Here is a 15,706-nt window from a genome sequence, read left to right as displayed (position 1 = left end):
TAATTGTGAATTTATATATTTGTCCTATTTGGTATTATCATTTTTTTGCCTCATATATTTTGCAACTCTGTTGCTTTGCACATATAAATTTAAGCTTGTTCTGTCTTTTTAGTGGATTGACTCTTTTTTCGTTATGTAATGTCTCTCTCTGTACCTGGTAATTAACCTTGCTCTGAGATCTATTTTCTGATATTAATATGACCAACCACTCTGCTTTCTTTAGATTTATAATGTCCTTTTCTATTTTTTAATTTTGACCTACTTGTAATGTTATATTTGAAATGAGTTTTTTATAGATAGCATATAGCTAGATTTTCTTTTTACTCAACTTTATCAAGTTCTGTGTTCTAATTGGTATATTTAGGCCATTTATATTTAATGTAGTTATTGATATGTTAGGGTTTAAGTTTGTTGACTTTATTTTGTGTTTACTGTTTGTTTTCATTTCTCTTTTTCATTTCTCTGGGTTTTTCCCCCTGCTTTCCTATGGGTTACTTGAACATTTTTTAAAACTCCATTTTGGTTCATTTATAGAATTTTGAGTATTTCTCTTTTTATAGCTTTTTTATTAGTTTTTCTAGGTAGCACATTGTATATAAATAATTTACCATAGTCTACTGGTGTTTTCATTTTGTCAGTTTGACTAAAATAGAGAAACCTTGCCTTTTCATCCCTTAATTAACCTCCTCTATAATACTACTGTGCTAATATTTCTTCTACATACATTTAGAATCACATTAGACAGTGTTACTATTTTTGCTTCTACTGTCAAACATAAAACTCAGAATTTGCCCATATTTTTTCCTTACTGTGTTCTTTCTTCTTTCCAGATATTATAGGGTTCCTTCTTTTATTATTTCATTTCACCATTGAGAACTTCTTTCAGGAAGTCTTTTAGAAGAGGTCTGCTGTTAACAAATTGTTTTAGTTTTACTTCATCTTAGAATGTCCTAGTTTCCTCTTCATTCCTGAAGGATATTTTCACTGAGCATGGGGTTTTGAGATGATAGTTATTTTCTTATAATACTTAAAAAATGTTGTGCTAATTTCTTTTAGCCAATTTTCATGGCTTTACAATAAGAAATCCACTGTTACTTGAATTGTTTTCTTCATATATGTTAATTTCTCTGTTATTGCTCTCAATTTTTTTCTTTTTCTTTAGTTTTCACAAATTGGCTATGATGTATCTTGGATTTGATTAATTTGGCTTGGTTACTTTGGATTTATCCTTTCTGGGGTTTGGTCACCTTCTTTTTTTGCCCCTAAATGTGGGAAGTTTTCAGCCATTATTTCTTCAAATATTTTTTCAGTCCCCCCTGATTTTTTTTTTCTTTTCAGGATTCTGATTGACATGATGGTTAAATATTTTGTTTGAGTTCCTCAGTTCCTTGAATTTCTGTTTATTTTTCCCTCCAGTTTTGTTTTTTTTTTTTTTTTATGTTGTTCAGATTGGGTAAATTCAGTTGTTTTATTTTCCAGTTAACCAATTATTTCCTTGTGTTCTCCATTCAGCTGTTTAACCTATTGGTTTTTTTATTTTGGTTAATGTATTTTCAGTTATAAAATTTCCATTTGGTTCTTTATATTTTCTCTGGTAAGGATTTCTATTTCTTTGATAAGTTTTCTATTTTTCTTTTTTTTAAATGCATAATTACTAATTTTATCACGGCTGCTTTAAAATGTCAGATAATTTTTTTAAAAAATTTTTAATGTTTATTTTTTTGAGAGAGAGACTGAGCACGAGCAGGGGAGGGGTAGAGAGAGGGAGACACAAAATCTGAAGCAGGCTCCAAGGTTTGAGCTGTTAGCATAGAGCCCAACTCTGGGTTTGAACTCATGAACCGTGAGATCATGACCTGAGCCAAAGTTGGACATTTAACCAACTGAGCCACCCAACTGCCCCTGTTTGTCAGATAATTCTAACATCTTTGTGCTATTGGTATTGCCAATTACTGATTTTCATTCCGTTTAAGATCTTCCTGGTTCTTCGTGTGATTAGTGATTTTTTTATTGAAAACTGGACATTTTGGTATTATAAAACTTTGGATCTCTGTTTATCTGGCTTTGACACTGCTCCTGCAGAGAGGAAATACAGGGTGGCTCCTCTTTATTGCCAACTTAAGTAGGAGTTCTGATTCCCCATTAGGCCTTCACTGAGATACCTCCCTAACTGGGAGGGATGGAGTGCCTCATTACTACCCCTCACATGTCCTTCCTGGACACTTTGTTACTGCCTGGTTTTAGGCTTTCCTGGAAAGTGTAGGCTGTCCTTGAAATTTTGTTCATCTAAGTGGATATTGGACCACAGATTTTTCTGTGGTGTTTGGCTGAATTGTGGTTTTGTCTAAAAGTTTCTTGTCTTGCAAAGCTGCTCTTTTCTTAGCCCTTTGGCTAGAGAGAGCAGGCTTATGTTGGGGCTTTTTTGTCTGCAGTTTCCAGGTTGCCAGCTCTTTCAGCTGCAAGTCTGGGAAATATGAGGCATCAAGAAACTTCTAGAATTTCTAATATTTTCATCTATTTTTATACCAAGGTTTTGAAACATATATGTATTATCTTTTCCTAATGATATTAAAAGCTTATTTAAAATTGTTTTTCATTTGACTGCAATTGACACACAGTCTTATATTAGTTTTGGGTATACAACATAGTGATTCAACTTTTATATACGTTATTCTATGCTCTACAACAAATATTAGCTACCTACTGTCACCATATAACACTATTACAGTATCCTTGACTATATTCCAGTGCTGTGCTTTTTATTCCTAGGACTTATTCCTTCCATAACTGGTAGTTTATATCTCCCACTTCCTTTACCCATTTTGTCCTTCCCGCCAGCAACCATCAATTTGTTCTCTGTATTTGAAGATTGATTCTTTTTGTTTGTTTGTTTGTTTGTTTTTGGTTCTACATTATGAATGAAATCAGATGGTATTTGTGTTTCTCAGTATTATTTCACTTAGCATAATATTCTCTAGGTCTATCCATGTTGTCACAAATGACAAAATCTCATCTGTTTTTATGACTGCATAATATTCCTGTGTGTGTGTGTGTGTGTGTGTGTGTGTGTGTGTGTGTGTGTGTGTATGCCACATCTTTTTTATCCAGTTGTCTGTTGATGGACACTTAGGTTGCTTCCATATCTTGGCTATTATAAATAATGCTGCAATAAACAGAGGAGTGCACATACCTTTTTGAGTTAATGTTTTTGTTTTCTTTGGGTAGATAACTAATAGCAGAATTGCTGGATCATACGGTATTTCTATTTTTAATTTTTTGAAAAATGTCCCTACTATTTTCCACTGTAGCTATACCAGTTTACATTCGTATCCACAGTGTATGAGGGTTCCTTTTTTTGATTTAGAATTTACTGACCATATATTTAAATAAATTAGATTGCATCTGTTACGCCATTCACCACCCAATCATTGTTTTTTTTGATACCCATAAAACCTCCATATACCTCTTTAATTTTAATATGTAGAAATTCTAAACAAATACTTGTTACCCATATTTAAGTTACTTCAAAGTGTGGGTATGTACCCTCATCTGCAGCAGTGTGAAATGGTTTTCCTTTATTTGGTTCTTAATATATATGTCGAATATCATAAAAGCTTGTGTTATTTTAGAAATATTTTTATGCCAGTATGTGTGTTTTGCCCATTGTCTTTATTCACCATGAGAATCATCCATGATTCTAACCATGTATTTTATTCTGCAATTGTTAAAAAAGTTATCAAAATCACTGTGATGGTTATAATCATACTGAGTTGTAAAGCAGTGAGGCCCTAGATGATCACTTTATAAGCTAACACTGTAAGATACACACCCGATAAGCTATTTATCAGTAATGTTGGAGGAGTGAAGAACCTATAGTTGTCTACCTCTCTGCTCAATTGATTTCTCTGTGCCAGATACATATCATATTATGTTCTTAAATATTTTCAAATTCTCAGTTTTCCTAATTTTTTTCATAGAAAAGTACCATTTCCAATTTCTTAATTCTTGTAGACTGCTTATTTCTATTTTCGAATGTTTATTTATTTTGAGAGAGAGAGTGCATGTGTGTGTGAGTGGGAGGATAGGCAGAGAGAAAGGGAAAGAAAGAATCCCAAGCAGGCACTGCACTGGCAGCACGGAGCCTGATGTGTGGAGCTCTATCTCACGAATTGTGAGATCACGACCTGAACCAAAATCAAGAGTTGGACGCTCAACTGACTGAGCCACCCAGGTGCCCCAGACTGCTCATTCTTTTAGAAAAGTAATCAGAAATAATTTTTAAAAGTTGATTGTAAAATTACTACTTTTTAATTTTGTATATTTCTAATCCATTTTTTAATTAGAAAAAATTTGACTTTTTCTAGTTTCTATATTTGATTGTAGTATTTGAAATATATTATGGATATAGACAAATATACTAAGATAATACATATTTTTAACAGCATTCAACTATGACATCAACATTGAGGAGACTGGGTGAAGACATATTCAAAGGAGTCGTAACTAAGGGAATTCAGGATAATTCTTTAGACCATTCAGTGGAGAATAAACCAAAGACAGCTGCTTTCTTTAAGAGCTCCAATTTACCATTGAGATTTTTATCAACTTTAATTGTTCTCAAAACAGTCACTCAAGGTAAGCTTTCAAATGTGCTTATGGTATAATTTTTCATAAACAAGTAGAAGAGAATACTATATAATGAAGCAACTCTTACATAGTCAAATATGTTTTCCATTTTTAGAATGAGATTTTATAATGGTGGCATATTATAGTAAGCTTTTATTTGCTAAATTTGAGAAAATGGATTAGTCAGTTGGATTGTTGCCCCCTCCCAGAAGACTTTGTTGATTCTCTTAGATCATGTTCCCATGATAATATTATTGTATTCACCATAAAGTATTGAAATTCCTAATATGTTATTTTTTACTGGAGCATGTGTTGGCAGACTATAGCCTAGTGATCAGATCTGGCCCCACCACTTGTTGTGTAAATAAAGTTTTATTTAAACACATGCATGCTCACTTTTTACCCGTTGTCTATGACTGTTTTTGTCTTATAACAACAGAGGTGAGTAGTTGACAACAGAGACTATATGGCCCCCTAGATGCATATATTATTATGTGGCCCTCTACAGCAAAATTTTGTCAATCCCTACACTAGTTTGTAAGTTGACTGAAGAAAAATTGCCTTGTTTACTACTGTATCCCCCTGCAACTAGCATAGTGCTTGATGTATAATAGTGAATAGGAAATTAATGGATTAAAAATAATGTTTCAATCAAAGTTGACCATTTTATATATAGTTTTGATATATACCTGTAAGGAGTTATGTTTTTGGGTTACTAAACAGGTGATTTCTTGTTAAAGTAAGCCATACCAATATAGTCAGACATTAAGTATGCATCCTTTTATCTTTCCTATTTGTTAAATTATGTAACTCAGTGTAGGGGTTTTTTTTCAGTGGGAAATGGCAATAACTTAACTTTACTACTATATCTGAAAGTGTGTATGATTTAGTTACACCTGATTATGGACTTTTACAACAACAACAATATGAAACTATAACTATCTTCTTAATTATTTTTTCCTTATGTTTATGGTTCTCATAGTTAAACACATTGGCAACGGTTTGAAAGGTCATTTATGAGAAGGGTGTATTAGCCCAAAATAAAGTTCACCACATACCAACATACATTACAACATCATTTGATAAAATGATCACTGATAAAACTAATGCAATAGAGATAAAACAAGAGAGAATGGGTACTCTCTGTCACCTTCTGTGGAATTCAATATTGGACATGCTGACAGTCTTCAAGATCCATTAAAAAAAAGGAAAGAAATGAATATTGGAAAGGAATACAGAAAACTATTAATAGTCTTAAACTATTAATAAAAAACTATTACATTTGTGGATACTCTCTATAAATCGAGGCCATCCAATAAGACTAGCTAAGAAATATATTGAATATAATGTGCTATGATCTGAATATTTGTGTCCCCTAGAAATTCATGTGGTGAAATACTAACCCCCAGAGTTGATGCTGTTAATAGTTGGGGTCTTTAAGAGGTGCTTATTAGATCATGAGGGTAGAGCCCTTGTGAATGGAATTAGTGCCCTTATAAAAGATACTCCATGGAGATCTCTCTCTTTAGCCCCTTACATCATGTTGAGGACACAGTGAGAAAGAAGTTGTAGGCTGTGAACCAGGGAGAGGGTCTTCACCAGAAAGTGATCATACTGGCAACTTTGTCTTGTATTTCTCCACCTCCAGAACTGTAAGCAATAAAATATCTGTTATATATAAGCTACACAGTCTGTGGTATTTGCTATAGCAGCCTGATAGAATTTGTTTCAGAAAATCAAAGAAAATTCACAAAGTCTATTGACTTTCAATAACTATCATTACCATCTATGACTATCTATGGCTATAGTATGACTACTATGAATATCACTAACAAATAGCAATAATATATTTTTTAAAAAGACTTATTAATATAAACAAAACAAAAAGTGTAAAATATGGATATGTCTAGTATGGTGTCTGTAAACTTAACCCTTTGTGAAATATAATAGGGCATAAAGATATGGTAAATAATGGATGAATGAACAGGGTAATAAAGATTATAGATGAAGTTAAATGACATAAATAAGGGACTTTTATTCTTCCTTATAAATATTTTAAAAACTATAAGATACTCCAAGTGACGTAGTGTAATAATACCAATGAGAATTCAACTATAGTTTAAGTTGAGAAAGTGGTCAGGAAAGGTGAAAAAACACTTGAAATGAATGTGATCATTTAAAACAAGTAAAACAGCAACATGGGTCATGGCTTCCCTGAGAAGATTTTAAAGCAACCTTGATAGAGTCCAGGAAGAAGGCAGACTAGAAAGATCCTGAGCTTACCTCCTCTCGGGGACATGGCAAAGCTGCAACTACAAATAGAGCAATTCTTTCTGCAAATGGCCTGAAGACTAGGGAGAACAGCTATTCCACAGCTAAAGACACAAGGAAAAAGTCACATCAAGAAGGGTAGGAGGGACAGAGACATGGTCTGTTTAAGAACCAAATACATGCTGTGGTGGTCAAGAATCAGGAAGGACATCACAGGTGCAGAGACCTCTCTAGGAGTGAGGGGTTCGAGCCCTGCATTGGGCACCCCACCCTAAGGATCTGCACTGGGAAGATGAGCCCAATAATGTCTGGCTTTGAAAAACAGTGGGTCATAACTCTAGGAGTGCTGAAGGGCTATAGGAAATGGAGACTCTGCTCTTAAAGTGCCCATGCACAGTCTCATGTAGACAAAGCACGGGGAAACAGTTTGAAAAGCACCTGGGCCATAAATGAAGGAGATTTATTGACTAATTATAGGGCATCTGCTTGGAGGGATAGGGATCTATAGGAACTTTCTCTAGGAACAAAGTGCTGGCAGGTGCCATTTTTATTGCCCTCCTCAGCCTAGCAAGGCATGATACTGGCATGTCTTTTGACACTCCCTATCTACCTTAATGGCACTGCTTGCTCTCTACCAGTGTTCCCCTGTGAATATGCCCATCCCAAAGCACTTGCCTGAGCAGGCACATTTTTAAAGCGCCTCCTGCCCTTCTTCACACTAGTGGTTGGCCCCACCAACCAGCACACCTGCAGCAATCGACAGCTGGTCCCCTCATCCAGCTGTGCCAGGGCCAGACCCTCCCACCAGTACGTCCATAGTAGTCATGGCTGGGCATTGGTGGGCAGCTGGTTCAGTGGTCACCTCAACCCACCAGTTGGCACAGCATTTGCAGCCCAGTCACAACAGGTAGGTGCACATAGCCCACAAAGATACACTGCTTGAGGGTTGAGTTCTGGTGATCAGAGTACACTGTAATTCTGGACCCTCCAGGATGTTTTCTATGTAAAGCCATTACTTTCAAGATCAGGAGATATACTAATCTACCTAATGCATAGAAACACAGACAAAATGAGGAGACAGAGGAATATGTTCAAAATGAAAGAACAAGACAAAACCTCAGAAAAAGATCTAAACAAAATAGATAATCTACCTGATAGAGTTTAAAATAATGGTCATAAAGAGGACTCCTGAACTTGGGAGAACAAACACACTAGAGGAGTCAACAGCAGATTAGAGGATGCAGAAGAACAGGGTGCCTGGGTGGCTTTTCAATCTGGGAGACAGAGTAGTGGAAATCATGCTGAACAGCAAAGAGAGAAAAGACCATAGAAAAGTGAGATAGGTTAAGTGACCTCTAGGACAACATTAAGCATACTAATAACTTCATTATAGGGGTCCTAAAGGAGAAGAGAGAGAAAGGGATAAAGAACTTACTTGAAAAAAATAATAGCTGAAAACTTTCCTAACCTGGGGCGGGAAATAGACATCCAGTTCCAGGAAGCACAGAGAACCTCAAATAAGAGGAACCCAAAGGAATCCACACCAAGAAATGTAATAATTAAAATGTAAAAAATTAGAGGGTCGACTGGGAAGATGGAAGAGTAGGGGGACCCTAAGCTTGCCTCATCCCCTAGATACAACTGGAGAACACATCAGCGTAAATAACCCAAAAAATGATTTGAAGACTGGCAGAACAAACTCCACAACTAAAGGTAGAAAAGAGGCCACATTAAAAAAGGTAGGAAGGGCAAAGACATGGTCTGGGAGCAAAGCAGACCATGGCTGTCTATGGTGGGGAGGGAGCCAGTGGTACAGAGAAGGTTGAAAACAGACTTTCACACTGAGGAGCCCACGAATGGGAAGGATGAATCCCCATTACATTTGCCTTTGAAAGCAAGAGGGGCCAAACTTCGTGACTTCTTACAACCAGTGAGACTTACCACCTATAATTTTCATTTTCATTTAGTTTAATTTAGTTTAATTTAATTTAATTTTTTGAGAGAGAGAACAAGCTGGGGAGGGGCAGAGAAAGAGAGAGAGAGAGAGAGAGAGAGAGAGAGAGAGAGAGAGAGAATCCCAAGCAGGCTCCGCACTGTCAGCACAGAGCCCACTGAGGGGCTTGAATTCACGAACCTTGAGATAATGACCTGAGCTGAAATCAAGAGTCAGCTGCTTAACTGACTGAGTCACCCAGGTGCCCTTTAACACCTGGAATTTTAAAAATCAGCATCTCAGCTCTGGGGGAGCCTTGAGGGCATTAGGAAGTAGAGTCTACCATTAACGTGACAGCAGGACAGACAGCTGGTGTAAATAACAGCATAGAACCATCAATTTGAAAAACTCCAGGGGCAGATGGGAGGGAGAGTGATTTGCTCATCTTCAAGCATGGCTTGGAGAGACAGGGATCATGGGGAGACCTCTCCAGGAGCAAAGAAGCTGGCAGGCACATTTCCCTCCTGCATAAAACAAAACAAAACAAAACAAAACAGCCATCTGCCAAAACCAGTGCAGTGCCGACACTTTTTACCTAACTCGTTACACCAAGCCTGTGGCCTCCCACTTTGGTGGATCCACTCTTTCGAGTCACACTTGCCTTAGTTTGCTGCAGTCCCTCCCCCCCAGAAGACCAGTACAAACCCTGCCAAGACATCTCCTAACCTACATGTCTGAAGGACCTCAGTTCCACTGGTGGCAGGGGCAGGTCTCCTTTCTCACGCAAACCACTGCACACGTTAAAATGCTCCCCACCCCCGCTGGGGACCAAACACTGCACACAGTAGGCAAAGAGTCTCTACAGACAACTGGACTGAAGTAAAACAAACAAACAAACAAAAAAACTAACACTCAACAGCAGAGCACATGCAACACACATAGGACACACTCCCTGAGTGCCAGGCCCTGGGGAACAGGGGACACAAGACACTATATCACCTCTTCTTTATAAGACTGCTATCGTCAAGAGCAAGAGAAGTAGCTGCCTTTCCTAACACAAAGAAACAGACAAAGAGACGAAATGAGGAGATAGAGAAATGTGTCTCAAATGAAAGAACGGGACTAAACCACAGCAAGAGGCCTAAGTGAAATGGATGTAAGTAATATGCCTGATAGAAAATTTAAAGTAATGATCATAAAGATACTCACTGGACTTGAGAAAAAAATGGAGGTAAAAACAAAAAAAAAATGTAGAAATTAAAAATTAAAAAAAAGCGTAAGACATCTTAACACAGACATAAAAATGAATCAGAGATCAAGAACACAATAATGAACAAGCACAAAGTGAAATTAAGAAAACAGTCCCATTTGCAGTTGCACCAAAACCAATAAAATATTTAGGAATAAACTTAACCAAAGAGGTGAAAGACCTGTACTCTGAAAAGATTTCAAACTTGATTACAAAACTGTTGTTATCAAAACAGACTGGTATTGGCACAAAAATAGACACACAGATCAATGGAACAGAATAGAGAGCCCAGAAATAAACCCATATTTACATAGTCAATTAATCTGTGACAGAGGAGGCAAGAATATATAATGGTGGAAATGACAGTCTCTTCAATGAATGGTGCTTGGAAAATTGGACCAGTTTACTATACCATATAAAACAAATAAATTCAGAATGGATTAAAGACTTAAATGTAAGACCTGAAATCATAAAACTAAAAGAATAAACTCCTGGATAATAGTCTGACCAATATGTTTTTGAATATGCCTCAGGCAAGGGTAACAAAAGCAAAAACAAACAATTGAGACTACATCAAACCTAAAAAGCTTTTGCATAGTGAAGGAAACCATTCACAGAATGAAAAGACAGCCTTCTGAACTGGAGAAGATACTTGCAAATGATCTATCTGATAAGGGATTAATATCCAAAATATATATGGGACTTACTATAACTCAACACCAAAAAAAACAAAAAAAACAAAAAAAAACCGAATCCAATTAAAAAGCAGGCTGAGAATGGGAACATTTTTCCAAAGAAGACACATACATGGTCAACAGACACATGAAAAGATGTTCAGCATCAGGGAAATGCAATCAAAACCATAGTGAGATGGTATCATCTCACACCAGTCAGAATGTCTGTTATCAAAAAGACAAGTGGGGTACCTGGGTGGCTCAGTCAGTTAAGTATCCCACTGTATCTTAGCTCAGGTCTTGATCTCAGGGTTGTGAGTTCAAGCCCCACATTGGGCTCCACACTGGACATGAAACCTACTTAAAAAAAAAAGACGACATAGTAAGTGTTGGTGAGGATGTGGAAAAAAGGCAACCCTGGTATGCTGTTGGTGGGAATGTAGATTGATGCAGTCACTATGTAAAACAGTGTGGAGGTTCCTCAAAAAATTAAAACTAGAACTACCATATGACCCAGCAATTCCACTTTGGGGCATTTACCTGAAAAAAAAAAAAAAAGACAGTAGTTTGAAAATATATGTGGACTCCTGTCTACTAACTGCAGCATTATTTGCAATAACCAAGATAAGGAAGCAACCTTAGTGTTCATTGATACATGAATTGATAGGAGGATGTGGTGTCCGTGCGTGCACACACACACACACACACACACACACACACAGAGGGATATCACTCAGCCATAAAAAAAACAATGAAATCTTTATATTTTTGGTGACATGGATAGACCTAGGGGGTATTATGCTAAGTGAAACAAGTCATAGAAAGACAAATACTACATGTTTTCACTTCTACATGGAATCTAAAAAACTAAATAAATGAATAAACGAAACAGAAACAGACTTACAGAGAACAAATTGGTGGTTGCCAGAGAGGGATGGAGGAAACAGGTGAAGGGGACTAAGAGGTACAGACTTCTAGTTAAAAAAATAAGTCATGAGAATGTAAAGTACAGCATAGGGAATACAGTCCATAATATTTTAATAACTTTGGTGACAGATGGTATCTAAATATCATTGTGAGCACTTTGTAGTGTATTTAAATGTCAAATAACTATTTTATACAGCTGAAACTAATGTAACATTATATGTCAACTATATTTTTGAAAAAATAAATTTTAGTTAATCATGATAGATTATAAAAAGGAGTAATTTTAACTTAAAACCTCAAAATAGGGCAATAGGAATGAAATGACACAATTAGTGAATTTGGTGACTTCCTTGTGCAAGTCACTTTTTTAAGAATGGAATCGTAAGTGCTTTCAAAGTCACTAGAGTCTGGTGGGTGAGTAGATTATAAATATTTAATTCTGCTTCATCATATAATTTCCACACAGATGTTTAAATAATGTGCTCCTGTTTAAAAGAGAGATGATAAATTACTTTTGGTGGTATGATTGAGGGGATCAGGAGACGATATAGAATAAGCAGTTAGCATTTGAACTGGACTGTCAGGGGTGTGTAGGATTTCATAGGCAGAAAATAAAGAGAAAGACCTTTCCTAAGGGAACAGTATGAGCCAGTGCTTGAAACTGTGGAAAAGCATGACATACAAGGAGACCAGTGAGTTATTTCAACAGGAAAACATTTGTTGGGGTCACAGCTGTTCTGAAATGGTGTTATATCAACCTCTTAAAACATTACTTTTGGTTTATCTTCTTTGAAAAACATACAGAGATTATACCATGTTTTTCTACATGGTTAACCATTTTTAGTTAACAGTGTGTTTACAATTCATTCATACTGGCACAATGTGTGGTGAATTTTAAGCTCTGTGTGTTACTTGGTAATAAAATTTCTAGCCAGAATTCACATTATGGTATCTCTTGTCCATCCTCGTCACCTCATAACTGTCTTGTTTGTTTTTGTTATGAGTTTTGTCCAATTTCTAAGCTAATAACTTCTGAAAAGTGTGTATATTTTTAAGTATAATCTTTAGTATATAAAATGAAAGTTGAAAAATTAGACAAAACTCCCCATTAATTTATTTTAAGAAACTAAGAACTGTATAAGTTTATTATCTTTCATCTAAATCTGTGAATACACAATTTATGCTCTTTGTTTAATTTGAAAAATTATTTGTTTAGGTGTTTTTTCTGATTCTGAAATGGTTTAAAAAATTTTTTTAAAGAAATATCTGAGAAATCTCTCAGAATTCACTTAGAAATATATCTTAAAGCTGTTTTTAAGAATCCCATAGGAGATTCCAGAAGTATTTGTATATAAATTGATGATTGAAAATAATCTGTTAGGTCTAATTTGGCATCAGACAAGATTTGAGAGCTGGAATCAAAATTCAAAAATCAGTTAAGTCATTACAAAACAGGCAGAATGAGTATGATTAACTGAAAATAAGTTGGGTATGTTATTAAAAATCTAATCAATAGCTCAGTCGGTTGAGCATCCAACTTCGGCTCAGGTCATGATCTCACAGCTTGTGAGTTCGAGCCCTGCATTGGGCTCTGTGCTGACAGCTCAGAGCCTGTAGCCTGCTTCAGATTCTGTGTCTCCCTCTCTCTCTGCCCCTAACCCACTTGCATTCTGTCTCTGTCTCTCTCAAAAATAAATAAACTTTTTTTAAAAAGTTATATATTGCCCTATGGTGTATAAAACTTACCACCCATGATTCTCTCCTAATTTTGATTAACTGACAAAGCACATAAAGCAACAAATATGTTTTCCTAAAGTTGTAAAACTATCCCTAATTTTCCATTTGTGACAAACACATCTGGGGTTAGTTTTTGTTCAATTCACTTTTTTCTATAACAATTTATTTCTTTTTTAATAGAAGTGTTTATGGCAAAATATTAAGAGCTGCTAGGTGTATGTGGAAATACAACATGTGCGTCTTTTTTTTTTTTATGTTTATCTTTGAGAGAGAGAGAAAGAGAGAGTGAGTACTTGAGCTAGGGAGGGGCAGAGGAGGAGACAGAGGATCTGAAGCAGTCTCAGCACTGACAGCAGAGAGCCCAGTGTGGGGCTTGAACCCATAACCATGAGATCATGACTTGAGCCAAAGTCAGACGCTGAGCCACCCAGGTGCCCTAACATATGCATCTTTTATACCATTTTTCTAGGTGTATAGTTCAGAATTCATTTTTTGAAATTAAAAATTATTTTTCCAGTGGAAGCTTTGAGAGACTTAAGAACTGTGCGAACTTCCATAGGAAGTAGAGTGAGAACCTAGAGAGGGCCCCAGATACTTCGATTATTACTTTAAAAGACATCTGCATGTTTTCCTAGAACATCATAGCAGTCTGTGTCATGGAAAAGCAGCTCTGTGGGTTAAATAATAGATGTGACTCAAAAAACAGAGAGTTGTGGTCTGTAGTTAAAAACCTTTGAGAAATTTGAGGATAACTAAAGTTTAATAATGCCAATACTTTAATTTCATTACCAGTGGGCTTTATGAATCACTAAAACTCAAATATACTATATGCAATATTTCCCAAACTTATTTAATCTCCAAATCCTTTTGGAAGAGTGATATATAGCACTAATTTTCTGAGAACAACTTGGGAAACACTGTCCTACAGTGTATAAAGCACCAGTGTAATGCCTTATGAAGGTTAACATTATCCTGAAGAACACTTTCAAGGAGAGAAAATTAATGTTAAGAAAAGTGAGTGGCTGAAAGGTGAAATTCACATCGGTATCCTATTCTAGAGCTGATGAACTATTTCTTTTTGATCTTGTGGTTTTTGTCTTCATTGTCTGGTGCTCTACAAGTTCAGTAGGCTGAGGGTTGAAAGGCAGCTGTTGGATCAGCAAAGCAAGCCAGGTAGAAGAACCAGAAAAAGAAAGAGATGACATGTATTAAATAAAATTAGGAGAAATGATTATTAAGTATAGAGCAAAATAAAAGATATACCTGTCTTATGGTGTGCTACAGCAAACTTTGGGAGAACTAAAAATTTACACATAGGAAAAACTTAGAATACTTGTCTTAACTCTGGTAAGAAGATTATTTGCTATTTATAAAAGAAAAGTATCCCTTACAAGATTGATAAATTTAGTATAAAAATTAAAGACAAAAATAGATAAATGTGTTGGTTAATATACATAATAATAAATACTTGGTACCCAAATATATATAGATCTGTAAGATACTTGGTTTCCATTGACTGGATAGTGCAAATATGTTGTTCAAAAAGATAATAATACTGGGTGTGATTAACCCTATAATGCTAAGCCCTTTATAGATTGTCTCTGAATATTATTGTTCCCATATTAGTTGTTACTAGTTTATAGAGGTTAGATAATTGTGTCACGGCCACACAGCCAGTATTGGACAGTCTGGTTCAGCTCACCTCTCTCCATTTCTAGAGCCCACCCTCTTGACCCTTTGTGTGACTTCCTAAGATTAAGTGCTCCTGAGACAATCAAAGAAATAATAATACTTACATAGCACTTACTATGTTACAGGCTAAGCACTTTACATATAGTAACTCATTTAAACCTTATAACAAGGTTATGAGATGTCAGTATTAACATCTCAATTTTATAAATGAGAAAATTGAGACATAAAGAGGGTAAGTCTGCATTCTTACTGTGCTACACTGATTCTCTGAAATAAAATATAACTGTAAGATATAACCTCTCCATTACACTCAGAAAAATAAAATGATTGAATAGAATGTATTGCTGAGAAGAAATAGGTACAATTTTAGTCATTGCCAGCTAAAAGTATACTGGTAAAATGCATGTATATTTGACTTTAATAATACAGTATTTCAATATGCAGCACTTCAAATTACAATAGTTCACTTGTAAGATTAATATGTAATATTTATATAAATATTACAATTTAAATATAAAATCAAAACTGTCTTGAGAAATATGGGTTTTTTAAGTTTTTATTTTTTTTATATAATTTTTTAAAGTTTATTATTTTTTA

At 35.5% G+C, this 15,706-nt stretch overlaps 1 protein-coding gene across 12 annotated transcripts in view; it reads left to right on the top strand.

Moving 5' to 3' along the window:
- The window catches only part of CCDC138 (coiled-coil domain containing 138), a 135,688-nt gene that overhangs the window by 68,443 nt on the left and 51,539 nt on the right, over positions 1–15,706 (top strand). For 10 of the 12 annotated variants that reach the window (XR_008289234.1, XM_053200350.1, XM_053200344.1 and 7 more), the window contains one exon: positions 4,443–4,635. The exons of the other annotated variants lie outside the window; for them this stretch is intronic. Coding sequence is in view for 9 of the 10 variants with exons in the window: in XM_053200350.1 (XP_053056325.1) it covers positions 4,443–4,635 (193 nt within the window). In the remaining variant the exon portion in view is untranslated. The remainder of the gene's footprint in view (positions 1–4,442; positions 4,636–15,706) is intronic. 12 annotated transcript variants of the gene reach the window in all.

The sequence above is a fragment of the Acinonyx jubatus genome, chromosome A3 (assembly GCF_027475565.1).
Source record: "Acinonyx jubatus isolate Ajub_Pintada_27869175 chromosome A3, VMU_Ajub_asm_v1.0, whole genome shotgun sequence".
NCBI lineage: Eukaryota > Metazoa > Chordata > Mammalia > Carnivora > Felidae > Acinonyx > Acinonyx jubatus.
This window is presented reverse-complemented; position numbering and strand designations above follow the sequence as displayed.